The sequence below is a fragment of the Trifolium pratense genome, linkage group LG7, assembly GCF_020283565.1.
Source record: "Trifolium pratense cultivar HEN17-A07 linkage group LG7, ARS_RC_1.1, whole genome shotgun sequence".
NCBI classification, from domain to species: domain Eukaryota; kingdom Viridiplantae; phylum Streptophyta; class Magnoliopsida; order Fabales; family Fabaceae; genus Trifolium; species Trifolium pratense.
Genome location: NC_060065.1, coordinates 50,440,406 through 50,468,253, shown reverse-complemented (window position 1 = coordinate 50,468,253; position 27,848 = coordinate 50,440,406). Strand labels below are relative to the sequence as shown.

Sequence of the window (27,848 nt, the reverse complement as noted above, 5' to 3'; positions counted from 1 at the left end):
AGATCCATTAAGATTAACAGTATTTAATAAAAATCCATAAACCATTAATTTTGACGGGTCTCAATAACATATAAAATGATTTTCAATTTTTTTAAAAAAATTTATGGATGATCTATACGATATAAGTATAAACTTTCAATCAAACGGTAGATTTTGTAAAATTCGTATTTGTTATAACGTTTTTGATGACTTGTGCATGGTGCACAACTTGAGTCACTTGTGCACCATAGACTTTACCTTCATAATTTCACAAAGAATGTGGCTTCGATTTATTTACTGTGTGAAAATTCCATTAATAGATAATTTATAAATGTCTTCATCCACGTGAATTATTCTTATATATTCACGTGATCAAATATAATTCTCAGTCACATTGACAAAATTTGAATTTTTTTTATTTTATTCTTTTAATTATTTCATAAATAATAAAAAATAATGTGAATATATATGGTCACGTGTCCATATAAGTCATTCAGATAAATTCTTAGAAGAATTCAATCCACCTAATGTTTTTCAATAAAACTTTTTTAATATATTGTTCCAATTAGTTAAAATTCAAATGAATCATAAATTATGTGCATCTACATAAATTTGATAAGATATCATGGTAAAGTATATTAAAAAGGTGTTCTAGAAGAAGAGAAATATTAATATTGTCAATAAATCTTAAAAAAGTGGCATATAAAAAGTTTTGATAAGGATATCAATAATTACAGAAAAACAAAAAAACAACAAAGGAAGTGTTGAGAAGGAACGAGATGAAGCATGAGGTAAGTAAGAGAAAGTGTTATAGCAAATGATAGAGAGAGTATATATTAGCATAATTCTTATTTTTGTTTAACTTTTTTGGGGAAATTTAAACAAAACCTTTAAAAAAGGGCCTAAATGTTTTCTATTTTTGATATGGACATCAAATAATTATATAGGTAGAAATTAAAACAAACAAAGGAAGTGTTGAGAATGAATAGTGTGAGGTGCAGGATTTTGGAGGATGACAATACAATGAAATTATTATTTTTTGACCATACAATACAAATGAAATTATTAAACACTTATTAAACACTTCTGAGTATTATGTAGCATTCACGCGTACCGGCAGCTTCTTTCATCGTTTCATCAACTATTGTCTATTTGTTCATGGCCACACAAATGGCACGTTCCGACAGGCTCACAATGACACAACATAACACCTTTCTTTAATAGGGAAATTCGGTATAGTCAGCACCTCTCGACCGTCCAATCTTTAGTACTTTAGGATAGATTTTTATCATATTTAATTCGAAGTTCAAAATTTTAATGTTGAAATCATAGTCAATTCCATGACTGCATCAATATTCAAGTGCGCTCAAGTTTAATCTTAAAAATCATAGCTAATTGCGCGATTGTATCAATATTTTTCACACTAACTTAGCTCACAAATCTTCGTGAGCTTAGTTTAGTTAGTAGGAACATTATATTTTATATGCAGGAGTCGAAGTTCGAACCCCGAACATATGCAACTCTTAGCTCACAAGTTGATCCTCACTCACATGGAGATATATGGCAGAATCACGAGTTAAACAACATACTTATGTCTTGATGTCTTCATAATAAATGTAGGTACAAGAGGTTGGAAATTCAATGGATTTTTTTTAGACATGAAAGATGGATACAGTACACAGGGTTTAGACATGAAAGATGGACGAATTGTACTTTGCACCGAAGATTAGAGTAGGTCCGCTAAAAACGAAGTTTTTCTATTTTTTACAACATTGAAGGTAAAAGTTACAGGTAGTTAAAATTGGATTTCTAAAGCATAAAGGTAAAAATAAAATTGTCTTGTGTCTGTTTGATTCGGCGGTAATTAGAATTGAGTTTGACAAAATTGATTTTGGTTAAAAATGAGTTAAGTGTAAAGTGATTTATGTTTGGATACCTTTATGTTAGAAGTGATTTGTATGAAAAATGTTGTTTGGATACTTTGTGCCAAAAAATTACTTTTAGGTGTCTAAATGACCAAAATGGGTTTTAGGTGTGTATCAATTTTTTATTCAATTTTAGATAAATATTTTTCTTCAGATTTTTTTTAGTTAAATATTTAAATTTATGTAGTATAATTTTTTAAATAATTATTCTTCAACTTAAAAAATAATAAATACAAATGTACCCCAATTTTATTCGATTTTCTTTCATTTCTATTTTATATAATCATTTATTAATGTTTTATTATTAAATATATATAAGTATTTTGTCCAAAAGAAAATATATATATAAGTATGAGTTTTTTTTTTTTTTTGACAATATATAAGTATGAATTTAATTACTGTATCAATAAAATGCCTAATAAATAAATTTATACTAAAACGTAAAAACACGTTACTTACGTATAGAGAAATTAAAACTACTATAAAAATGAAATCCCTTGATATTATTATTACATGTTCACGTTCTTGCAAATTGGTCACTAAAGAAACTCAAAAATGAAAAAGAATAAGAATTCCTAAAGGTATAATACAAATTTACCTATAATCAAAGGTACACCTTAATACTAAAATAAGCATACTAATACTTATTTTTAAGCATCACAAGATATCTCTATGTTGAATACTTAAAACTACGGCGACGTCAAAAAATTTGAGTGTTAGGCAAGTCATTTGTGAAGATTCACTTTTCAACCCCATCCTAATATGTTTTCATTGTCAAGTTAGCACAATTATTAATTACATCCACTTTGAGCACTCGCGACCTTTCAGCCGAAACACTTTCATCATCCTTTGATGTTGCAACCATCACTTGAACCATCAAACATAGTGAAAGGTTTGGAAGGAATAACATACCTTGCAAAACATCTTGCCACTTCCCTCCCTCCTAATAACGTTTCCTTTTATCCTCTGCCAAAATCGCCAAATACATGTACAAACTTGTTTATGCTAGTTATCTCTTTTGCGTGAATTGTTTTTCATTTTAGTGATGACCAAGAATACTATTGTGTTGTTCGATAAATAGTGTCTATTAAAATCAACATTTTGAAAAATCATTAGCATAAAGGTCTTTCTATGTCTAATTTCAAAGGGTTAAGTTAGACAATTTCAAGATCATCTATAGTTGAATTGTACATGAAGAAGTTAATAAAATGATTCATAAATGTATATGCACAAAGACTTTTGCATCTTAGGTTAAGGTCTAGATGGGTTTATGTTACTTGTAAGGACCAAAAAGGCCTAGTCTAATTATTTTATTGGCTGCATAAACAGTTGGAATGATTATTCAGCCCTACTAAAAGTCTGTCATCATGTACACGAAGCTTCACATTGGATGACATCTCATCTTAGTATCAGAGCATCTAGAAGCACCAACACACTTTTCACCTTTCTATCTATTTGAAGTATATGCATAACACAAGCACTAGAACACCTAACCATTCATAAGGGACTAGGATTCTATGCAGTCAAAAAGTACATGCAGTGATGCAGTCATGTCTTGCATGCCTTTAGATTAAATTTTGATGGGTCCAATTTTAAAAATGGATGTCTAAGATTCATCTGCAGTCAAATAGTGACTGCAGATAATCCTTTTCCAATATAAAGGGAACGTTCAAATAAGATATGAAAATTTGTGTATTCCATATTCAATTATGCATCCATACATAACAACAATCAGAACTTATCACTTTGGAGCCACACTATAAATACAAAGTCTTCTCTCAAGTATGATCTCATGGTTAATTCATTAACTTTAACATGAGAATATCTTTTGTAAACACTCTTATTTAGAGAATGAATATACGATAAATACAAATGTAGGAGAAAGTAGAAACAACCTATTTAGTAGTATTTTTTTTTCTTTTTTCTTTTAGAGGGAGCAAATTGGGCCGAAAAGAAATAGGTCCAATATTATTTTTGAGAAAGAAAAAAAAAAGTATAATATTGTTAGGGATAATTTAATTAAATATATTTTGGCATATGAGGTGTCCTTGAAATTGAGGCTTGTACGTATCCTAATAACCAAAATCCCAAAATCTTGTTTCAACAATCAATCAGAGACAAAAGATTTTTCTTTCCCCTTTGCTTCTTCTTCTAGGGATTCTCTCTTCTCAACTCTTTCGGTAAACAATCCTTTTCATTCTTCTTTATATATATTTCCTTTTCCGTTCTTTGATTCATCGATCTTTATTCGCTAACCCTAATTCTTTTGCAGAATTATCATTATGGCTAAGAGTTCGTTCAAGATGGAACACCCCCTTGGTTCGTTCTTTTTTTCCTTTTGATTTTTCCCAATTTTCCTTTTGATTTTGTGGTGTTAACTGGATGATACGATTTATCGATTTTATGTTTTGATTGATCGGTTTGAATTTCACGTGGTTAGATAAATATAAGATATTTTATTTGTTGAATTTTTAATTTGTTTTATAGTTTGGAATGTGAAATTAGGGTTTTACTTTTATCCATCATGATCATCATCTGAATTTTATTGTGTAAAGTTGGAAATTTGGCTGTAAAATATTTGTAAATTGAATCCTAATTTCGTTCGAATGGAGTTAACCGTCATGTTAGTTTGGATATATGTGATGCGCTGCTGCTATAGTTCTTGAATGTATAGAAATTGTAAATACATATTTTGTTAAATTGTTGGTAACTTTATGGACCAAATTGACTCGAGAAGAGACATTTGAGGACTAAGCTAAAAAAAGAAACAGACACATTCGATGTTTTTGTAATTCTGGTACATTCAAGGACTATTGTGACAGCAGTATCACAAATTGGAGGATCAAGATGATAGTTTACTCGCAAAAGAAGATAATGTTTTACACAATTAGGTGTGGAATTTTTTGTACTGATTTTTGTGTGTCTCTGTTTAGCTGAGTTGTAAGCAATGAACTAAGGTGTAGTGTTTGAGTGAATGTACTATTTTGTATTGTTTTTTAAGTTATGCTAGTTTGTGATCTAATTTGATTCTTCTTTGTAATGGAAGTTGATTGTTGATGCCTGAATTATAACATTGTTTTTCCTCTACGGGATGATGTGAATTGTTTGTGTGTGTCTATTATTTTTGTGTTACCAACTTATCTTCTCTGATTTGTACTACAAACTTTATGTGTTAGAGAGGAGGCAGGCTGAAGCAGCTCGCATAAGGGAGAAGTATCCCGATAGAATTCCAGTAAGTTATTTATTTATTTATCAATCTTCACTGTTTTGTGTACATATGTCATGATCTTTTAAATTAATTTTGTTGATCTTTTGATTGCAGGTAATTGTTGAAAGGGCTGAGAAGAGTGATGTTCCAGATATTGATAAGAAAAAGTATGAGTTTTTGCATTGTTTATGAATATGAACTCTATATTTTGTTTATAAGTATTATTACCTGTTACCTGTTTCGGTATGAGTTCTAATTGATTTTCCATATATGTTGGTTGTATCAAACTTAATTGCTCATAACCTTGCAAACCTTGACATCTTATTTCACTTGGTTGAATTATGATCACTTTAAGTTAGAGTGTTAGACAAGAATCTTGATTAATTTCTAGCACAGAAAACAGAGGCAAAAACCTTGTATTCTTATATCTGCTTTATTGTTCTAATGAATATGAAAAACTCAATCTCAAAATTAGTTGGTGAATAAAAGGTCACTGCTAACCAAATTATATTAGATGCTTTTTGATGGAATCTGTGATCCAAATAATCAAGTGGGCTTAGAGTTTGGTGTGAAGCCCAAAATATGGAGAGTTTATGCAAGGCAACGTGGCAAGAGGGCAGAGGCTGAGAAAAGGAATGAGGTGTAAGAAGTTTGTTATGCAATGTGATGGTGACAGCTTCTAGAAGAATATTATATATAGTTGGTTAGAGGAGAGAGACTCCTCACGCTTATTTTCTGTTTTGTGTAATGCATTCACAATTTACGTGAATTGGGGCCTTAGTGCTTTGGGAGAGTTGATTTGTTATCAATTCTACACAGTTGATTGTTTCGTTTTCCTTTCTGCATTTTCATTACACTATATTTGTAATTGCTTCCAGATTATACAATTACAGATTCTTCATTTCTATTCCATTTTTACATTGCTGAGTTATTTGAGTTCTATCAATTGGTCCGACCTACCGGATCACAAAGTCAGCGCTGAATTTCTTTTTTTTTCTAAATGCCCAAAAAGTCCAACAAACCAACCATGGGAGATAGAATTGATACCTTAGAGAGTCAGTTTGGTGCGATGCAGCTCACCCTTGCATCTGTTGTTGAGCAATTGAAGGAATTGAGTAAGAAGATGGATCTGCAGGGATCGTCGAGCAATCCTCCTCCGATTGTCCATTCGACAGCGATTCCGGTGCATGATGAAACTGTGGACAATTCCTCCATGAGTGAGTCACGTCTAGCTGGTAAGAAGGTGAAACTACCAGTTTTCGACGGCGACGATCCGGTTGCGTGGATCACACGAGCCGAGATCTACTTCGATGTGCAGCAAACACCCGATGAGATGCGAGTCAAGCCCTCGCGTCTGAGTATGGAAGGTCCCACTATTCATTGGTTTAATCTTCTGTTAGAAACAGAGGACGATCTTTCCTGGGAGAAGTTGAAGAAAGCCTTGATTGCTCGTTACGGTGGCCGTCGTTTGGAGAACCCATTTGAAGAGTTATCTACTCTACGTCAACAAAGCAGCGTTGAAGAGTATGTGGAGGCTTTTGAATTACTCTCGTCTCAGGTAGGGAGGTTACCAGAGGCACAATATCTGGGCTACTTCATGAGTGGCTTAAAATCTTCCATTCGCCGCCGTGTTAGAACTCTGAATCCTAGCAATCGGATGCAGATGATGAGAATGGCGAAAGACGTAGAAGATGAATTGCGTGGAGACGATGATGATGTAGAAAGAGGTGTGGGTAAGAAGTATGTGGGTCGATCTGAAGGAAGTGGGCTGGGCCTTAATTACCGAAACGGATCTAGCTCAACCCAGAAAGAAAACACAAAGACTGTTGGACCGGGTTGGAATAACCCGGCAAGAAAAACGGGTTCGAACAATTCTAACTCTAATTCGAATTCGTCTTTGAGCTCGACAGGAAGAAAAGGAGAGAACGACCGCCGTATTCCGGCGAATGATCGGTGGAAAGGGGTTCGCAATGAGGAGATGGAGGAAAGGAGGGTGAAGGGTCTGTGTTTTAAGTGCGGTGGAAAATGGCACCCTACTTTGCATAAATGTCCTGAACGTGCATTAAGGGTGGTGATATTAGCTGATGGAGAAACTGTCGGTAAGGATGGTGAGATTATAGCTCTAGAGGCAGAGAGCTCTGATGATGAAGAGGAGGTGGTAGAGGCGGAGTGTAAGTTGATTGGAGTTTTGGGGAAGATGGGCGAGTATAATACCATGAAATTGGAAGGGAAGTTGAAGGATGTAAATGTGGAAGTGTTAGTAGACAGTGGTGCCAGCCATAGTTTCATATCTCCAGAGCTTACTACTGCTTTGGGTTTGGAAGTCACCCCCACTGTTGTGAAGAGGATCAAGCTGGGAGATGGACATAGGGTGTTATCTGAGGGTATTTGCAAAGATATTAGACTTAAATTAGGGTCTAAAACCTTTGTAGTTGATGCCTTGGTGCTGGGTTTAGGAGGACTGGATATAGTGCTGGGAGTTTCTTGGTTGAGTACCTTGGGGAAGGTTGTGATGGACTGGAAGGACTTAACAATGCAGTTCAATCACAAGGGAGAAGTAGTTACCCTACGTGGTGGAAAACAGTTACAGAATGAATGTTTGAATTCATTCTTAGGAGGGAAGGAAGGAAGAGGTAGTTGTGAGGGTTGGTGGGCTGAAATGCAGCATAGCCAAGTATCTGAAGGAGTAACTCAGCAGAATATTGTAGAAGTGCTTGAAGGCTTTCCTGAGGTGTTCAAAGACACCATTGCCTTACCACCAGTCAGAACTCAAGTCCATAAAATTACTTTGATGCCTAATCATGGCCCAGTGAATGTCAGACCCTACAAGTATCCGCATCATCAGAAGGCGGAAATTGAGAAACAAGTTAGTGAAATGTTGAAATCTGGTGTGATAAGACCAAGCACAAGTGCTTTCTCTAGTCCTGTCATTCTAGTTAAGAAGAAGGATCATACGTGGCGGATGTGTATCGACTACAGAGCCCTAAATAAGGTAACGATTCCGGATAAATACCCTATCCCTATTGTAGATGAGCTGTTGGATGAATTACATGGTTCAACTATTTTTTCTAAAATAGATTTGAAATCAGGGTATCATCAAATTAGGGTATTGGATAGTGACATTGACAAAACTGCTTTCAGGACTCATAATGGTCACTATGAGTTTTTGGTAATGCCATTTGGTCTCATGAATGCACCGGCAACTTTTCAATCTACTATGAATGATATTTTCAGGCCTTTCTTGAGACAGTTTGTGCTAGTCTTTTTTGATGATATTTTAGTGTATAGCAAGACTGAAACTGAACATGTGCAGCATCTAAAAATAGTCTTGACTGTGTTGGCTACTAATTCCTTTGTGGCTAATAAATCAAAGTGTAAATTTGGCTGTGAGCACATTGATTATCTGGGGCACATCATATCTGGTGCAGGAGTGTCTGTGGATCCTGGCAAGATCCAGTGTATCATTGACTGGCCTGAACCAAGAAATGTGAAGGGAGTTCGTGGATTCTTAGGCCTTACGGGTTATTATAGAAAGTTTGTCAAAGACTATGGCAAGATAGCCAGACCTTTAACTGACTTAACAAAGAAAGACAACTTTAAGTGGAGTATGTTGGCTAAGGAGGCTTTTGAGAAGCTTAAAGTTATTATGACCACCCCACCTGTGTTGAAGCTACCCAATTTTGCTGAGCCTTTTGAGATAGAATGCGATGCTGCAGGTAGAGGAATTGGTGCTGTGTTGATGCAGGGGAAGCAGCCCATTGCTTACTTCAGCAAGGCATTATCTGATGGAAATTTGGCTAAATCTGTGTATGAGAAGGAGTTGATGGCATTAGTCCTTGCTATTCAACATTGGAGACACTACTTATTGGGTAAAGCTTTTGTGGTATACACTGACCATAGAAGTCTGAAACATTTTCTGCAGCAGAGAATTTCTTCACCGGATCAACAATGCTGGTTAGCAAAACTCTTGGGATATCAGTTTGAAGTGGTGTATAAACCAGGAGTAGAAAACAAAGCTGCTGATGCTTTGTCACGCTGCTATGATGAAGGGGAGCTAACTGCATTAGTATCTAGTCCTATTTGGACTGAGAAAGATAAAATCCTTGCAGATGTGAAGGCTGATGTGACTATTCAGAAACTCATGTCTGAAGTGGAAACAGATCCTACTGCTAAACCTGGGTTTAGCATTCAACATGGTGTTTTACTGTATCATGACAGGTTGGTAATTGGTGCAAACTCAGACATTATACCCAAGTTACTGAAAGAGTTTCATGAGACTCCAATGGGAGGACACTCTGGTTTTGTAAGAACTTACAGGAGGATGGCTGAGAACCTTTATTGGGTTGGTATGCAAAAAACAATAAGAGATTATGTGAGAGCTTGTGATGTGTGTCAAAGGCAAAAATATGAAGGGACTAGTCCTGGTGGTCTCTTACAACCTCTGCCAATTCCCAATGGTGTGTGGGAAGATATCTCTATGGATTTTATTACTGGACTCCCAAAATCCAAAGGATATGAAGCAGTTCTTGTAGTGGTGGATAGACTATCTAAGTATAGTCATTTTATATTGATGAAACATCCTTACACTGCTAAGTCAGTGGCCGGGCTGTTTGTAAAGGAGGTAGTGAGGCTTCATGGAATTCCAAACTCCATTGTAAGTGACAGAGACCCCTTATTTATCAGCATTTTTTGGAAAGAGCTTTTTAAGATGCAGGGAACCACACTGAAGATGAGCTCTTCATATCACCCAGAAACAGATGGCCAATCTGAAGTAACTAACAGATGCCTTGAGAGTTACTTAAGATGTTTTGCTGCTGAACAGCCTAAGAATTGGTCCACCTGGGTTCCTTGGGCAGAATATTGGTTTAATACAACATATCATGTCTCCATTGGCAAGTCCCCATTTGAAGTAGTTTATGGCAGACAACCACCCAAACTCTTGAGATTTTTAAGCAATGAAACAAAAGTAGATGCAGTAGCTCTGGAATTACAAGAAAGAGATGAAGCCTTGAAGCAATTAAAGCTGCATTTACTGAAAGCCCAGCAGCAGATGCAAGCCTATGCAAATCAGAAAAGAAGAGACTTAAAGTTTGAGGTAGGAGATTGGGTTTTTCTAAAATTAAGGCCTCATAGACAACACTCAGTCATAAGAAGAATCAATCAGAAATTGGCTCCTAGATTTTATGGTCCTTTTATGATCATTGAGAAAATTGGAGAGGTGGCTTACAAACTGCAACTCCCTGACCACTCTAGAATACACCCTGTGTTTCATGTGTCCTTGTTGAAACGTGCTGTTGGTGACTATCATGCCCAGGGTGATTTGCCTAAAGAATTAGATATGGCTGCTGATAATGAAATTCATCCTCTCAGAGTGCTAGGGCATAGGAGCATTACCAGAGATGGCTCATCTGTATCTCAAAGCTTGATCCAATGGAAAGAAAAGTCTATTGATGATATCACTTGGGAGGATAATGATGTGATGGCAGGACAATTTCCAGATTTTGACCTTGAGGACAAGGTCCATTCTAAAGGAGGTGGTATTGATGGAATCTGTGATCCAAATAATCAAGTGGGCTTAGAGTTTGGTGTGAAGCCCAAAATATGGAGAGTTTATGCAAGGCAACGTGGCAAGAGGGCAGAGGCTGAGAAAAGGAATGAGGTGTAAGAAGTTTGTTATGCAATGTGATGGTGACAGCTTCTAGAAGAATATTATATATAGTTGGTTAGAGGAGAGAGACTCCTCACGCTTATTTTCTGTTTTGTGTAATGCATTCACAATTTACGTGAATTGGGGCCTTAGTGCTTTGGGAGAGTTGATTTGTTATCAATTCTACACAGTTGATTGTTTCGTTTTCCTTTCTGCATTTTCATTACACTATATTTGTAATTGCTTCCAGATTATACAATTACAGATTCTTCATTTCTATTCCATTTTTACATTGCTGAGTTATTTGAGTTCTATCACTTTTATGGATTCATTCATATGAAATCCCTCTAATATATTTGATCAACAACAAAAGAGGGATCTTGGTTTAGGCTTCAGTGATAACAAATTGACAATTGAAAGTAAATGTTGAAACTTGAAATCATTTTTTTGACAAAGAAACTTGAAATCCTGTGTCAAAAATATCGATTAAAGTTACATATATCTGCACCCTTTGTTATGTTTCAACTTACATTACTCATGCCTATGATTTCTTGTCCTCCAACAATTTTTTGGGTTAGTTGCACATCCTATGATTTCTTGTCCTCCAACAATTTTTTGGGTTAGTTGCACATCCTTCAATCTTCATTACTGAATTCTAAAAATATTGGAGGTTGGGCAACTCTCCCTTGTCCTCATCACACACACCCTCCCAAAGTTGAAGGAGAAAATAAGTAGCAAAAGTGACTGTTGAACAAGAACCTCTAGTAGAGATGAGATGAGCATATCTAGTATGACATTAGTAAATTTTTATGCAATAAATTAGTATTTGTGGTATATTATCCTCTTTATTCATTGTGCATCGCTTTTGATGATTGTAGGTATCTGGTTCCTGCTGATCTAACTGTAGGCCAGTTTGTGTATGTGGTGCGTAAGAGAATCAAATTGAGTCCTGAGAAGGCTATCTTCATTTTTGTGAAGAACATTTTGCCGCCAACAGGTAATATATATGAATGGTAGTTGTTGATACTTGATGGTATTAGTAATACTATCATTTGCTTAATGGTGGTTAACTTGGTAGTTAATTTTGTGACTTAATGTTTTTTCTCTTCATGCAGCTGCTATGATGTCTGCAATATATGAGGAAAACAAGGATGAAGATGGATTCCTCTATATGACTTACAGTGGGGAGAACACTTTTGGGATTTTAATATGAAATATTCACAAGGGCAAGGATGTAAATAGAACTTAAAATTATCCTATGTGAAACAGTTAAGCTTTGATGTTGACATTTTATCGTGAAGTTTATGATCTGATTTATGACAATCCTTATCTAATTTGCAACTAGTTGAAAATGACCTTTATGTTTGTATTAAATTTAAAATTGCAAATTGTTGAGGTTTATTTCATTAAACACGTCTATCTAATGCCATAATCTGGGGACAATGATTTATTTTAGTCCAATGATGCAAAGGTATCATCTCGTGGTTATTGGGAGTATATAGTTGCAAAATAAGGTTATGTTATAAGAAATTAGAAGGAAGAACATAAATAAAATGTTTTTAATTACCTTAATTTGAAGGGTAGTTTTATTAAATTTCAAATCATCAAGGAAGGTTGAATTACCATTATTTCCAAAATTTTAGAAAGTACATTAGTCAGGAATTTTCTATATTAGTAAAAAAAAAATTAAAAAAAATCATTGTCTCGTGCGTGTTATACGTGTTTGATAATTTAAGATAACAACAAGTCGGTTTTTTTTTTTTTTATAGCCACGCCTAATTTTTACCTTCTTTGTTGACAACCTTTGAAAATCTGAAAATATTTTATTGAATAAACAATTAATTTGGTCTTTGAAGTATGAACTAACAAATTTTAATTTGGAGAGAGATTGCTTGGTTCATGTACTAAATTAATTATTTATTCACACTATTTGGTATGGTGCAAAGTGAACTACACTATATGCATATATACTTTACTCAAGAATATTAAGATGCATAAAGAGTATAGGTTAGAGTGGCTTTCCCTAGTTAAAAAGGTATAGGGGAATTTTCGAACGAACACTTCAAATTTGTATGCTAGTGCTTTTCGGTAAGGTTGGTTCTGTTAATCTTTCTCCAATTAGCATCTCACCCGATTGCCTACTGAGTGAATAGCAGCAAGTGCTAGTTCAAGTCTTCTGAATGAGAAGCTCCTTTGGAACAACAAGAAGATCCTTGCGTCTTACAGTTACGTTCACTTGGTAGACTCTCTCCTTAGAAATGATAAAACCATTTTAATAAAAAAAATTAATACAACTTATCCATATGATATAACACAAAATAATTATTATTTTTATATAAAGGCGGTGTAGTCCAAAAACATCATTATAGAAACTTGAAATCCCAACTATGTTGGCACCCCAAGCACCACCAAATACCAATCAGCACAGCACACAAAATTTTATTGAAAACACTACTAAAATTCATGTCCAATTGTGAAATCTCATATAGAACTCAAAGTGAATGTGTCTAGCCAAACAATATTGATAGTTGAATTAAAAGTTAAAACTTATGAATGATAATCATGTTATTGGTAATATAATGATTTTTGTATTATATAATGAATTAAAAGTTGAAATATTGTAACATGTGGTAGTGTAGCGTTATTACGTCTAGTATTTAAACAATGCTTGTGTCATTCTAATCAAGAAGCTGGAATAGCTCAGTTGGTTAGAGCGTGTGGCTGTTAACCACAAGGTCGGAGGTTCAACCCCTCCTTCTAGCGTCTCATTTTGTTTTTTAAAATTTATTATAGCGCGTGTCCTTGTTTCATTACCGTCAGATATTAAAATTCCACCTGATCTAAAAATAGACCAACCACAACCACCCACACTCTATTTTTCTTCCTCATTTTCTTCTTCCTTCAATTGCACATGTTAAAATCAAACAGTGCACATTACACAGAACTGAAACTATTATCTTCTAGAAACAAAAACAAAAAAAAAACATCATGGGAGATTTAGTAGAAAGCAAAGAATGGTACTTAGCTGCTTATTGTCCAGAAGGTGTTCCAACCTCAGATCATCTCAAACTCCGCACTGTCACTCTTTCTCTCACCGTTGATTCAATTCCTCATAATCATCTAGCCGTTGAAACTCTTCTTCTCTCCGTTGACCCTTATCTTCGTGGAAGAATCACTGGTATTTTAGAAGGTCTTTTTATTTCACAATATCAACTTAATCAGGTAGTAAAAATGTATATACAATTAAGTTTAATCTATAGTTTATGTTAATTGTTGTTTAACTTAATTACTGGAATTTATATTTGTAGGTGATTACAGCGTTTGCGGTTGTAAGGGTAATTAGATCGAATGATAGTAAATATAGTGAGGGTGATATACTTTTGAATCCAAATGCTTCTGTTGCTGAGTATAGTATTGTGCCATCTTCTCAAATAACTAGAAAAATTGATACTTCTAATGGGATTTCTTTGTCTGATTATCTTGGTGCTTTAGGTAAGTTTTTTTTTCTTACTTGCTTATGAAGATATATAGTTTGTAGATTGGCCGTACACTGAATCTCTCTGCAATCTCAGTCAACCATTGGATCAAATCCAATGATTGAGAATTGCACTCGAGACAAAACTCGAGAAGGAGGACAAGCGAGAATCCTGATCCACCTCTAAGTGTATCTCTTGTTTAGTTGTTTATAATTTTATAGATTAAGGCTGTGTTTGGTAAAAAATAGCGACAATCTGATAATCTAGCTTGCTGAACTTGCTTATAAGTATGAAATGACATAAAAAAGCTATGTTTAGTTAATATTTAATTTTTTTCAAGGGGTAAAATTTGAAGAAAAAATGATAAGCTATAAGCCATAAACAAATAAGCTACTTGAAATAGCGTTTTGAAAATAAGCTATAAGCTTTTGGTATGACATTGCCTCACACGTTTAAGGACTGATCGTGCCTGATCAGAATGTGCGACCGTGCCGGCGTTGAGCTCTTGATGACCCCTGTTGAAGCGGAGGGGGGTTGTGTACCTGCAGGTGCTCCGACGCTCAAGTTAGTATGAGTGGAGTGAAGTTTTTCGTGTGCTAGATGATACGTACCTTGAGAATAACAAGGAGTCTTGTATATATTGCCCCCAGCGCTGGGCCAAGGCCCTTGATGGCATTAATGGCCATCAAGTGGCTGTCGGAAAACGGCTGGAAAGCCTTGATGAGCAGTTAATGCTCATCTTTCCGGTACAATGAGCGTTACAGGAAGCGAGGGAATGTGACCGTTGGAATGCCGAGCAATTGTCATGTATCCTCGTATTAAAGCCTGCTCGGTTATGTTTGCTCGTGAGGTTTGGATGTCCGGGCTCGTAAGCCCGGTCCAGAACAAGGACCAAAATAATCATTAACTAAGAAAGTTATTAATTAAATAATTGCAGGAGTTCCGGGGTTTGCAGCATGGGTGGGAATAGAGGTACTGGGAGATCCAAAGCCAGGATCAAATGTGTTCATTTCTGCTGCTTCTGGGGCAGTTGGTATGAATGCTGGCCAGCTTGCTAAGATCAGAGGATGTAGGGTCATTGGAAGCACTGGCTCTGATGATAAGGTAACTCATCTTTCCTTCCTTTTTTTCTCTTTGAAATACTATATTAGGGCATGGACCCGTGCGATGTGCGGGTGAAGTAAATGTTTGGTGTAGCGTTTTGGATATCATTGCTAGCCTTTTTAATGCTTCCAGTTTGCAAGAAATTTTGGAATGAAAATGAAATGAATGAGAAAGTTAGGAGGACACATTTTCAGCTTGTTTACTTTTATTTGGAAACATCATATTTCCTTCAGCTACCAGTCTACCCTACTCACATGACACTATGGCTAGACACACTAAACAAAAGGCTTCTTAGACAAATAAACGATGAAAGGAAGTAGCATAATTTATACTGAAAAATCATGGCTGAAGTTATGCAATATCGATACTAATCTTAACACACCTATTGCAGATGAAGTAATGAAATAGATGATGTAATTCAATCTAGACTAACATTTTCATTCCTACTAGTTCAGATAGCATGGAAAATCTAGTTACATTATAATATTTTCAAACATTGTTTTTTGATAGCCCCTTTAGACTGTCATAACCTAGTTCTTTGCTTCATGATTCCGATTGCCATAAATCAGGTCCGCAGATTTGGCTTGTACATCAATTAAAACAAAAATAGTTCCAACATGTGTTTGTGTATTGAAAAAGAACAAAAAAACAAAACATAGTAGTTACACATGCCACTAATTCACCCTTGTAATGAATGAATGAATGGAGAAATTGCTTGAGGATTAAGTTAGGAGCAATCATTATGTATATTGAAAATACGCGACAAAAGTACTTACAACTTATCTGGTTGGTTTATTAGGTGAAGCTCATTAAAGAGGAATTTGGATATGACGATGGATTCAACTACAATACGGAATCAGATTTTGATGCCGCTTTAAGCAAGTTGTAATTCGTCCTTTTTCTTTTAAACAATTTCTTTACTGTTAAATATTGCTGTATATAGTCAGGATCAACCTAGCATCCGAAGAAATAAAACCAAAATAAACTATTTGCACCACAAATCCACTGTTACTAGAAATTAGAGACCTCCACTGTTAGACCATATGCCTTTTTGGGCTTACTAAACTCGGTTTTTTTTAATATATGTTGACGTAAAACGTTGGTAGGCGTAAAGCCCTTGTTTTAGTTGCATAAGGATCATACCAGCCATGTATTAAGCAACCTGCTATATGAACATTTTGAAGTATAATTTGCACCTAGAAAAATTCATGACATAGATTGGCATACTCTGAAAGATATAGTTAGATAATTTAGCCTACAATTTTTGAAGTTAGGTTAACTTTCTAACATTTAGACTACAATTTTGCAGGTATTTTCCTGATGGAATTGATGTTTACCTTGACAATGTTGGTGGTAAAATGCTTGAAGCTGTACTTAATCATGTCAACAAGCATGCTAGAATACCACTTTGTGGGATGATATCCCAATATAATAAGGTGAACGCGTCATATAATGTAAACTTTATCGAATCATTTTGAACATAGCGCATACATATGGCTCAATAATTTATCAAATACACAAGTTTTGGTTTTCTAACTAGTAAACATTAAACTTATAATGTTGTTATAGGTTTGGACTGAAAGAGAAGGTGTTAGGAATCTTCTGAATATGGTGGGAAAGGAGGTGAGGATGGAGGGTTTTATGCTAGAATCATATTGGCATCGTTTTGGAGATTTTGCTAAAGATATGGAAAGATACATACAAGAAGGCAAGGTTAAGTCAAAGAATAAAATAAATATAGGAATTGAGGGCTTTTTGGAGAGCTTAAACTCCTTATTCTCTAGCTCTAACATTGGAAAAGTTGTTGTTCAAGTTAAGGCCTAGTGTCCCAATAATATATATGGTTGATCATTAATGTTTGTATTATTTGCAGACAATATATATGTTGAACCATATTTTTCTTCTTTCATATTTTAGTGCCTATATTAGTCCTTTGCTTCAAACTTTTCTCTCAAGCCTGAATATGTAACACTTTTCATGTGAATGTAGTATTTAAGATTACTATCCGTACAACCTATTATATCTATAACTACAGCTCAAAATTGTTGCCAAATGTTTTGACAATATGGTTGAAATGAAACCGTGGTAGCCTAGATTTCACGGGCTATTGGTAGCCCGTGGGATGAACTAGGATTGCTTGCAGTTGAATTCAACTGCAGGGTCCTGCTAAACAAAAAGTAGGCATTATATTTTTACGCATGAAATTCTTCAACACTAATTCATTACCTCATTTTATCTCTATCTCTCTTTTTCTGTCACATCAATAATATATCACATCCATCTTATTACTTTTTCAAAGTGCGGATATGATGTATGAATGGTTCAATGACAATTTTCAAAATTACTAATATTTATCGAAAATATGTTTTTAAAGGACGGGAATACACACTGGTATATAATAGACAAACAACTACAAGGCATGCCCAGTTCCACCTAGTGAATCAAACACTACACATTGGAAACATTATCTGCTAGAAAGTAAAAACCATGGGAGATGTGGTAGAAAACAAAGAATGGTACTTGATTTCTTAGTGTCCTGAAGGTCTTCCAACCTCAGATCATTTCAAACTCCGCACTGTCTCTCTTTCTCTTGCCTTTGATTCAATCCCTGATAACCATCTCGCTGTTGAAACACTCCTTCTCACCCTCGATCCTTATATTCGTGGAAGACTCACCGGTACCTTAGAAGGCCTTTTTGCTTCACAATTTGAACTTAACCAGGTACTATTTATAATATTGTTGCTGCAATTTTCCAACACTTAAAATTATTCTTGCATGGCTTTATCTATCGAACACGAACACAAAATGTTATGTTATACAAAAGATTAAACTAAGTTGTTAACCAGGTCACTCTCTTTAAAACGTTTTGTAGTTCTGACTCAACGGTGCAAAAGTCTACAACCACGTTGCTGTAAGGATAAAAAATTACTCCAAATTTGAGTATGTATATGTTGTTTAATTCATTACATCATGGTAATATGTATATGCAGGTGATTACAGCATTTGGAGTTTTAAGGGTAATTAGATCAAAGGATAGTAAATACAGTGAGGGAGATCTTCTACTGAATCTATCTGCAACAGTTGCCTGCAACAGTTGCTGAGTACAGTATTGTACCATCTTCTCACATAATTGGAAAAGAGAAATGTTTCCTAGACACAAATTTGAAACACAGACCAAACAAATATACGGTCGGTATATCATTTTCACTTTTTAAATAATATATTTTCTTCATCGGTTTGCGTGCACACTGCCATTTTCTCTTGTATATGATACTTTGTCAAATACGTGTTGGTCACAATCGTGTCAAAATAGCAGGCCTCATTGGAAAAATTGATCCTACTAATGGGATTTCATTGCCTGATTATCTTGGTTCTTTTGGCTCGTTTTATACACATGCTTATTTATCATTTCACTCCTTAGGAAACTAATTTAGTGTATATTTGGTTTTGCGGTGATAAAAATTAATTTGAATGAATTGACTTTAAAAAGTGAGATGAATGTAAAATTATTTATTTTAAATATATTTGTATAAAAGTGAGTTGAAGTATAAATTTCAGTATAAAAATCACATTTAAACTCAAAAACTACAAAACCTAACTAGCTTCAAAGTTATAATCAATCTTAGAGATAATATCATTTTTACACCTTCAGAATCTATTATGACCTATTAAGCACATACACCAAATACAACACAAACACTATTGATAATAATTTGAGAAAAAAATATAATTCAATATAATCATGTGTATCGGTTTACATGTCAGACACCAAAATACACCTAACCCGAGGAGTATTTGTTGCTGCAACAAACATCAATTCAAAACGTTTAATTTCTTTGCTAAAGCATTGGCCACATTAATTTATTAAGCCAATAAATAGATGGGACACCCCCACCCAAGCAATTACACTCGATCGAGGGCATCAAATCAGAAGAAGATACGGAACTAACCAAACAACTATACCACTAACCATTGTCTGTTAATTTCTATATTAATTCAATCATTTTCTTTTCCCCGTTAACACACTTTAATTTAGTTGCACATCAAGTGCCTAGGTTATTATTGCATGGTTGTGCTCATGATTAATGTTTCAGGAAATGGTTGTTGGAGAGCATAGAATTATTGTTAATGCCTATAAAAAAAATGTGCACTTAGATAAAATCACTTTATTAAAACCAAATTTAAATATTCTGAGGAAAAGAGGATTGTATCCCTTGACTCTGAGGGATCTGTATTTGATCAATTATGTTGGCACGTACAAATGTGAGAATTGTGTTAGAAATAATATAAAATCATTGACGTGGTTCTATTCTAACAGCTTAAGTTTTTGGGACAATTGATTATTTGATAAATTGAGCCATATCATTTAAGAAATACTATAATAAAATATATTAAATAAAAATAAAATAAGATATAAAGAAATCTTAAGTGACTAAACCAAAATTTCAAGTATAAAAGTCTTTCTACTTCATTAAAAATCTTTTCATTTATTTCAAGTAAATAAAAGTCTTTCTACTTCTATTATTTAGAGTGAAGACCCAAAGTAATCCCTCGCATAAATAAGACCCAAAATTAATCCCTTAAAAATTAAAATAAAAAAAATTCATTTTAATTCCTAACTAAAATGAACCGAGACATTTGATTGCAGAAAGTCGGTATTCAAATCCCAGACACTCCATTTATTCGGTTTTATCGGGTAAAATTTCTAGCCACAACCAAAATAAAAAATGAACAGAGACATTTAAGTAAGTGAACTTTAATTTAAAAATTAATTTTTTGACTTATGTGGAATTATTTTTTTTTGGACATCATGACCGTGGTTCGAACCCCGGTCACCTCACTTTGTGTGTGTGAGTTTTCAATGACTTTGTCATTTCATCTATCAATAATAAAAAAAAACGTATGATTGGTTCAATATTGTAAACTTTTTTTTTTGTGTACCAAAAAAATATTGTAAACATTTTTTAAAAAAGTGACATTGATAAAGTGTACGTATAAATTAATATTTTGAGACAATATGTACCCAACGTGCATAAACACTTAGTAGTATAAAATAACCAAGACATTACTACACATTGCATTGGCAGTGGAACTATTATCTGCTAGAAAGTGGAAATTAAAAACCATGGGAGATTTGGTAGAAAACAGAGAATGGTATGTAGCTGCTTATTGTCCTGAAGGTGTTCCAACCTCAGATCATCTCAAACTCCGCACCGTCTCTCTTTCTCTTGCCTCCGATTCAATCCCCGATAACCATTTAGCCGTTGAAACTCTTCTTCTTTCCGTTGATCCATTTCTTCGCGGAACAATCACTGGCACTGTCGAAGGCCTTTTTATTTCACAATTTCAGCTCGATCAGGTAGGTACATTTATTTTTAGAATTTTTAGTTCTAAAAATTCTGGACCACTTATAAAATTATGTTCTAGTCTTGTCTAACGTGAGACTTTTTAACATTAGTATATTTTTTATAATAAGAATGGCATTTGCAGGTGCTTACAACATTTGCAGTTGTAAGGGTAATTCGGTCAAAGGATAGTAAATACAGTGTGGGAGATCTCCTTTTGAATGGATATGGTCTCGTTGCTGAGTATAGTATTGTGCCTTCTTCTCACATAATTAGAAAAATTGATACTTCTAATGGGATTTCTTTGTCTGATTATCTTGGCTCTTTAGGTTTGTTTTCTAGCTGTACATGCTTATCTATCAGTAAATTAATTAATATTTTGGGTCTTGAAATAATAAATTTCTAGCATTTTATGATCTAAACTTATTTTGTATCAAAAAGAAAAAAGATTTTAAATTTATCAAGTATAAAATATGTTTCTTCAAATTGTTTAACGTCAATCAAAATATTATTTCCTTTAAAAATCTCTTTTAGAGGTTCTATTGTATCGTTGTCACATTAGGTGACATTATGATTTCTCCAAATTGATGCCACGTCACGTCACACATGACTTTAAGCGCAAGTTTGACTTTACCAGTGATAATTGATTTTAGAGTTTTGACAACGAATAAAAATATAAATTTTTAACCCATATAAAACTTACATAAAAAATGTTATTCAAATAACTATTTTCTAACAATTATACACATTTTTTTAAATATATTTTGAATGCCTCGAGTTCCATGCATGGTATCAATATAGACAAATTACGATTTCACTTAGCATGAAACTGTGTATATTTTCTAACAGAGTTACTTCACAGAGGTAGCATTTTGAATGGCATTAACCAATTTGAGAAGAGAAATTTAATAATTCATATATTTGGATCCCAAATTGTAAGACACTTACAAGTATTAATGTGTTTCAAGAAATACTTATAATTAGAGATGATAAGATTTTTTTTATTAATTAATTAGATAATTGCAGGAGTACCAGGGTTTGCAGCATGGTTGGGAATAGAGGTGTTAGGAGACCCAAAACCAGGATCTAATGTATTCATTTCTGCTGCATCTGGTGCTGTTGGTATGAATGCTGGCCAACTTGCTAAGATTCGAGGATGTAGGGTCATTGGTAGCACTGGCTCTGATGATAAGGTAACTCAGTGTTTTCACATCTTCAATTACGACTTAAAGCTTACCTAATTACGACTTAAAGCTTACCTGATTGATTTGTCAGGTGAATCTAATTAAAGAACAATTTGGATATGACGACGGATTCAACTACAATACAGAATCAGATTTTGATGCAGCTTTAAGCAAGTCGTAATTTCTTCTTTTATTTATCAATTTTTTTTATACATTTTTTTATGGGAAATGCCTTTTGGCACGAACCATGTATACAAGAAACACGCGAATGACGTGGCCCATCTCAGTTTTTTTTTTCTCTAATTTTTGTTTTCTTCTTACAAAAAATCCAAAAAAGAAATTGGGGAAAATGATGCACTCTGAGGAGCATCACCGTCCCCCTCAATCTCTTTGTCACATCTGATGCCGAATAAAATATTGTCCGATTTCTAGTTGCAGATAGGTTTTGATTCTTCCTGCGGAGGTTTTTGATCAGTGGAATTGATACTTGAAGATGTTTTGATGGCTAAGATACTAACTATGGAACCACGATGGTGAAAGAATCGAAGTATTCGATTTGTAGATGCAGAGAAAACTTCCGTTTGTTTTTTTTTTTTTTTTTTGTAGATGCAGAGAAAACTTCCATTTTTGGATTGTTTATGTCTATATTGTTGATGAAATTGATTCATAGAGATGCAATTGCCCACAGTCAAATATCTTATAGAACTTATAAATACATGAATAACAAAGATGCAATTTGTTGTACTGATATTGTGAAAGTTGCCTTAAAAGAAAGTTCAGTAATTTGAGCAAGGGGATGGAGTGTTGGATTGATCAGAGGCTTGGTTACAAGGCTCGGAGCACTACACGTGAAGATGAGTGAATTGGTACTTAATACAACACGTGACTGACCATGCGTTCTTGCCTTTCTTGTGGTGTTCCTTCGTACCAAATAGCACTGCTCTTTTTTTATATAAAGCTAGGGTCGACCCAAAATAAGAAGAAAAAACAAAATACACAATTTGCGACCACTTCTCTACCATTTTCCATATTTAAAATGTGCGAGTCTAATCACTAGATTGTTTAACATAAAAATTTAGTGAGCTCAATTATTTTTAATATATATATTCATTATTGGTGGGCCTAAATTATTTGTTTTAGTTTCCTAAATTATTTGTTTCAGTATTTTTAATATAATATTCTAATTATATTTCCACTAGAATTTTGCAGGTATTTTCCAGATGGTATTGATGTTTACCTAGACAATGTTGGTGGTAAAATGCTTGAAGCTGTACTTAATCATGTCAACATGAATGCTAGGATACCACTATGTGGGATGATATCTCAATATAATAAGGTAAACATGGTCACATAGTGAACAATTCATCAAATGCATTTTATACATAGCACACATATAAATATGACTCAAATAATTTATCAAATCCACAAAATCTTTGATTTTTTTATTTTTTTTTAAATTAGTAATTAGTTAACATTGGTATACCATAGGTTTGGACTGAAAGAGATGGTGTTAGGAATCTTTTGAACATGGTGGGAAAGGAGGTGAGGATGGAGGGTTTTATGATTAAATCATATTTACATCGATTTGGAGATTTTGTTAAAGATATGGAAGGATACTTACAAGAAGGCAAGATTAAGCCAAAGAGTAAAATCAATATTGGAATTGAGAGCTTTTTGGAGAGCTTAAACTCCATATTCTCTAGCTCTAATATCGGAAAAGTTGTTGTTCAAGTTAAGACTTAATGTATGTTTGGTATGACATTGTATTTAATAAAATTACAACGGCACTGTAATTTTATCATCCAAATTCGCTACAAAACCAAATATGCACTTATGCATGATAATAATGTTTGTACTATTTGAGCACAATATACGTTGAACCGTTTTTTCTTTATTGTGTGTATTAAAGTCATACTTTGCTCTTCAATTGTGCAAAAATTAATGTTAGAGGTTCTCTTAGAAAGGGCAGGTTCTTGGAGAAATAAGTATATTAGTGTTTGGGGGTTGGATTGTGTTGATCAACTTAATTCTTTGCGTTATACTAAATTTTTATGTTCTTTATGAAGATATATCTCAAAAGCGTGGACGGAGATGATAAAAATTTAGATGATATTTTGAGTCTTGAATTTATATTGATTTAATTATATGATATTTAAGGACTATAAAAAATATGTAATTAATTTAATAAAGATTAATTCGTTTTAAATTTAGTCCAACACATTTTTTTAAAGCACTTGCTTGTGTTTTAAAAGAATTAACAAATATTCAATGAAAGTTTTTATGGGGTGGGAGCTTGGACAACAACAAGATGTGTTGGGTTAGTTGAGATACTATATGTCTCCCAAAAGATAAAGGAGGTTTGGGTATTAAGAATCTTAATTTGTTCAATCAAGTTCTATTATGCAAATGGAAGTGGAGAGGGCTTAGTGAACATCTTTGGATGGAGATTGTTATTAGCACGACTTCCGACCTGTATGAAAAGGAGTTATCAATAATCCACGTGAGTTTTGTTGCGTGTTTTGCTTTAGAGGAGAAGAAGACATAGATCATTTATTTTTTAATCGCTTCGTCTCAATTCAAGTTTGGAATAAAATTTATAAATGGTTGCTGTGGATTTCATCCCCTCTGAGGAAGGGTGGAAGCACTTCATGTCTTTTGGTGATTTGGTGAAGAGTAAGAGATTTGTTAAAACTCGTCATGTCATTTGGTTAGCAACTACTTGGAGCATATGGCGTAGGGGTGTACATGGGTTGGGCAAACCCGGTTGACCCGGTCAAACCCACCCAATCCAACCCAAAAAAGTGGGTTGGGTCGGGCAAGTGGGTGAATATGGATTTCAAAAATGAAAAACCCATTAAAAAAATTGGGTTTCGGGTAAAACCGGACCCAACCCAAAAAACCCACTAACCCACTAGTGCTATGTTTTTTGAAATTTTTTTATGAAAATACTAAAGATTTTTTCATTTGATTATTAAATATTTTTATATTGAAAATAAGTTATACTATTTTTTACGAAAATATAAAAAGATTGAATAATTTTTATGAACAAATATAATAATTTTTCGCATTATTTTTTTAAAATTTTAAAAAATTGAATAATTTTCATAAACAAATATAGTGATTCATGATTTAGTCATTTGATATTAAAAAAAGCAAAAAAATCATTTGGATAACACGCTATCCAACCCGTAAATTAGTAGATTTACACAAAAAAATGGATGATTATTTTTTATAGTGAAAAAAAAGTTACCCTATTTTTCAAGAAAATATATTGATTGAGTTATTTTTTATGAAAAAATATTATGATTCAACATTTAGATATTTAATATAAAAAAATAGAAAAATAATTTGGGTAACCCACAACCCAACCCAATCCAACCCGAAAATTAGTAAATTTACCCAACCCGGCCCAATGTTATAACGGGTGGTTATTTTACTAAACCCAACCCGGAGTACCATATGTGGTTTGGGTTTTGGTTTTGGCCAAACCCAACCCAATCCGGCCCACGTACACCCCTAATATGGCGTACTCGAAATAATATTATGTTTCCATGAGATATGTTTAATTTGGATGCTTTGATAGATCAAATTATCTTTATTTCTTGGTTTTGGTTTATAGGTCATTTATGAGTTAATACTTCCTTTGTATTTTCTGATTGATGTAATGATACGTTAGTTTGCATTAAAAACATCTAATGATTTTTGTTTGAATTGTAAAAGTTGAGTGCACCTGTACTCATTATAAAAGTTGAGTGCACTTTTGTATTTTATAATTCAATTTTTCTTATTAAAAAAGCATTTTCCTTTAACAGAATGGAAAATATTAATTAATTAAATTATATATAAAAGTTGTAGCATGACTCATGAATCATGATTGAATGTCCTGTCATATTTCAAGTTGTCCTATTTTATAACTTCTCTCTCATTTCTTAAACGTGAGCGATGGGATGCTACAGATATTGGGAACACAATTGAGGGAAATAAGCTGTGATTAGGGAAGGGTTCATTCGTATGAACCGGAACAAAATATAACTTCTATAACGTTTTTGGTATTTTGTATCTTATATTGAGATAGAGGTTTGGAATTTTTTGGATCCATAGTAATTGTTAGTTAAAATGGGTTGAGCTCATAAAACATATGTTTTTCATTATTTCATATATTTATAGAGAATATAATAAATGTGCTGATGATATTGAAACTTTTAAATTGTAAATTCAAGATTCTAAATAGTATGACACGATTTCTAATAATATATAAGTCATATTTTTACTAGAAAAGAAATAGATTTGATTTGCCAAAATATAGATTTTGTTAATATGTTTTGGAACACTACACTTGTTTTTCCTTCACTTGATTTTTCTTACGAATTTTATATGTAATTACGGTTTTTAATGAGACAATTGTATTTGTTAACTTTCATTTGGGTATTCACCTAGTCCCCAAATTCTCTATATTTTTTCTCTTTTTATTTATTTGTGAGTTAGCTTGTTAAAGGGATGTGAACATATTGAGATGTTTTTATTTCTCCTCATAAGCTTTTCCCTTTTACCTAAAAAAAGGTATATTGAGATATAGGTTAAACCTACCTAGATACTTTACATAAACTTTTGTTAAAAATGTTTATATCTCACTTCATAGGACGATCCAATCAAATTGGAAGTGTTGCTCTAAAAAAGTTTTTTCATTACTATTTTTTTTTTATAAAATTTTTCGTTTCTATTTTTGATATGTGTGTAATAAATCAAAAGAATAAATTTGTGCATTGGACTTTTTAATTGTGTGCCTATTTTTACACTTTTTTATGATTATTTAGATTGGGCCTATTATACTCTACTATGAAAAATTCTTTCCCCCCTCCATTTCTTTCCCTGAAATTTAAATTTTGTCTAAACATAAAAAGTTCAGAAAATATTTTTCGAATGTGTAAAATATTATTTTCAACGGCAAAAACAATTCACAAAATATGTTATGAACTTTTTTCACAACAATAAAATTATAATTTCAAGAGGATAAAAAAAAATGTAGGGAGAGGGGGGGATTTTTCCTCCACTAAACATAGTTGAGGGTTGCTTGCCCCGGTGGAATGATCGACCATAATCTCACCTATTAAATATCAAACATATATGGTTAAATATGTTTTTGACCCTTATAAATATCTCAATTTTTTTCTTCTAATTCTTATAAATTTTTTTAACAAGTTTTGGTCCCACAAATATTTTCTATCATGATTTTTGTTCCTTACTTTTCATTTAAAGTGTATAGGAATAATCTCTCTTGCAAAAGTTTACATTTTTTTTAACAAGGGATGAATTAAATATTAATTTTTAGTTTTTTGAGCTTAAAAATTCATAAATAATTCACCTTATGTTTAAAAATTCTAAATTTTTGTGGGGTAGGTTCTTATAATATTATAAATATGAATACAGAAAATCATTCACAAATGTGAAAATAGACAAGAGTTAATTAAAAGCAGGAATCAAAAGTTGTGACAAAAAATATTTGAGAGACTAAAAGTTGTTGAAATTTTTTATATGCACTAAAAATAAAATTTGAGATATTTATAAGGACTAAAAATTAATTTAACCCTAAAACATATAATGTTTAATATTTTAAAAACTATTCAATTGAACATGGAAAAAAATTCAATAATTAATAAGATTTTGTGAAATGCATGAATGTGTATGTACATAATAAAAATAAAGTGTAATTATCAATTGATTAAAATATTTTTCAATACATGAGTATTTATATAATAAAAATAAAATTAGTAAAAATGATAATTATAAAAATTATATGGAAATGGTATAATTGGAAAAAAGTGAAATAAAAAATTAAATATAAAACATATAAATATTTAAAATTTTGAATTTAATAATATACCAAAATTCATTTTATATAATTGTAAAGTTTTTTTTTCAAATATGTTATTATGTTTAATGTTGATTAGGTAAAAGGATAATGCTACGTCTCAGAAAGCAA

The 27,848-nt window shown here is 33.1% G+C and overlaps 3 protein-coding genes, 1 long non-coding RNA gene and 1 other non-coding gene across 5 annotated transcripts; all 5 read left to right on the top strand.

Moving 5' to 3' along the window:
* The first annotated feature begins 3,928 nt into the window (after window positions 1-3,928).
* Window positions 3,929-12,133, top strand: LOC123898272 (autophagy-related protein 8C-like). The gene is made up of 6 exons (XM_045949186.1): window positions 3,929-4,084; window positions 4,177-4,223; window positions 5,081-5,136; window positions 5,227-5,279; window positions 11,638-11,756; window positions 11,875-12,133. The coding sequence occupies exons 2-6, from the start codon at window positions 4,187-4,189 to the stop codon at window positions 11,970-11,972; spliced, it is 363 nt and encodes a 120-aa protein (XP_045805142.1). The 5' UTR covers window positions 3,929-4,084; window positions 4,177-4,186; the 3' UTR covers window positions 11,973-12,133.
* Window positions 12,134-13,448: 1,315 nt separating this feature from the next.
* Window positions 13,449-13,522, top strand: TRNAN-GUU. Its single transcript has one exon. It is a non-coding gene; the product is annotated as a tRNA-Asn (tRNA).
* Window positions 13,523-13,616: 94 nt separating this feature from the next.
* LOC123899335 (2-alkenal reductase (NADP(+)-dependent)-like) lies at window positions 13,617-17,282 on the top strand. The gene is made up of 7 exons (XM_045950448.1): window positions 13,617-13,981; window positions 14,068-14,251; window positions 15,173-15,339; window positions 16,139-16,221; window positions 16,649-16,775; window positions 16,909-17,182; window positions 17,225-17,282. The coding sequence occupies exons 1-6, from the start codon at window positions 13,748-13,750 to the stop codon at window positions 17,161-17,163; spliced, it is 1,050 nt and encodes a 349-aa protein (XP_045806404.1). The 5' UTR covers window positions 13,617-13,747; the 3' UTR covers window positions 17,164-17,182; window positions 17,225-17,282.
* A 402-nt stretch (window positions 17,283-17,684) lies between these two features.
* LOC123898868 lies at window positions 17,685-18,572 on the top strand. Its single transcript, XR_006805453.1, has 2 exons — window positions 17,685-18,060; window positions 18,330-18,572. It is a non-coding gene; the product is annotated as an uncharacterized LOC123898868 (long non-coding RNA).
* A 1,805-nt stretch (window positions 18,573-20,377) lies between these two features.
* LOC123898060 (2-alkenal reductase (NADP(+)-dependent)-like) lies at window positions 20,378-23,762 on the top strand. Its single transcript, XM_045948909.1, has 6 exons — window positions 20,378-20,698; window positions 20,830-21,013; window positions 21,711-21,877; window positions 21,960-22,042; window positions 23,078-23,204; window positions 23,357-23,762. The coding sequence occupies exons 1-6, from the start codon at window positions 20,465-20,467 to the stop codon at window positions 23,609-23,611; spliced, it is 1,050 nt and encodes a 349-aa protein (XP_045804865.1). The 5' UTR covers window positions 20,378-20,464; the 3' UTR covers window positions 23,612-23,762.
* Window positions 23,763-27,848: the final 4,086 nt, after the last annotated feature.

Excerpts from the sequence above, each read along its gene's own strand:
- LOC123899335 (XM_045950448.1), top strand. The coding sequence starts at position 13,748 with ATGGGAGATTTAGTAGAAAGCAAAGAATGGTACTTAGCTGCTTATTGT. Across the intron at positions 15,340-16,138 it reads GCACTGGCTCTGATGATAAG|GTGAAGCTCATTAAAGAGGA; the intron begins GTAACTCATCTT and ends TTGGTTTATTAG. Across the intron at positions 16,776-16,908 it reads TGATATCCCAATATAATAAG|GTTTGGACTGAAAGAGAAGG; the intron begins GTGAACGCGTCA and ends ATGTTGTTATAG.
- LOC123898060 (XM_045948909.1), top strand. The coding sequence starts at position 20,465 with ATGGGAGATTTGGTAGAAAACAGAGAATGGTATGTAGCTGCTTATTGT. Across the intron at positions 21,014-21,710 it reads TGATTATCTTGGCTCTTTAG|GAGTACCAGGGTTTGCAGCA; the intron begins GTTTGTTTTCTA and ends AGATAATTGCAG. Across the intron at positions 22,043-23,077 it reads TTTGATGCAGCTTTAAGCAA|GTATTTTCCAGATGGTATTG; the intron begins GTCGTAATTTCT and ends AGAATTTTGCAG.
- LOC123898272 (XM_045949186.1), top strand. The coding sequence starts at position 4,187 with ATGGCTAAGAGTTCGTTCAAGATGGAACACCCCCTTG. Across the intron at positions 4,224-5,080 it reads CAAGATGGAACACCCCCTTG|AGAGGAGGCAGGCTGAAGCA; the intron begins GTTCGTTCTTTT and ends TTTATGTGTTAG. Across the intron at positions 5,280-11,637 it reads CCAGATATTGATAAGAAAAA|GTATCTGGTTCCTGCTGATC; the intron begins GTATGAGTTTTT and ends TGATGATTGTAG.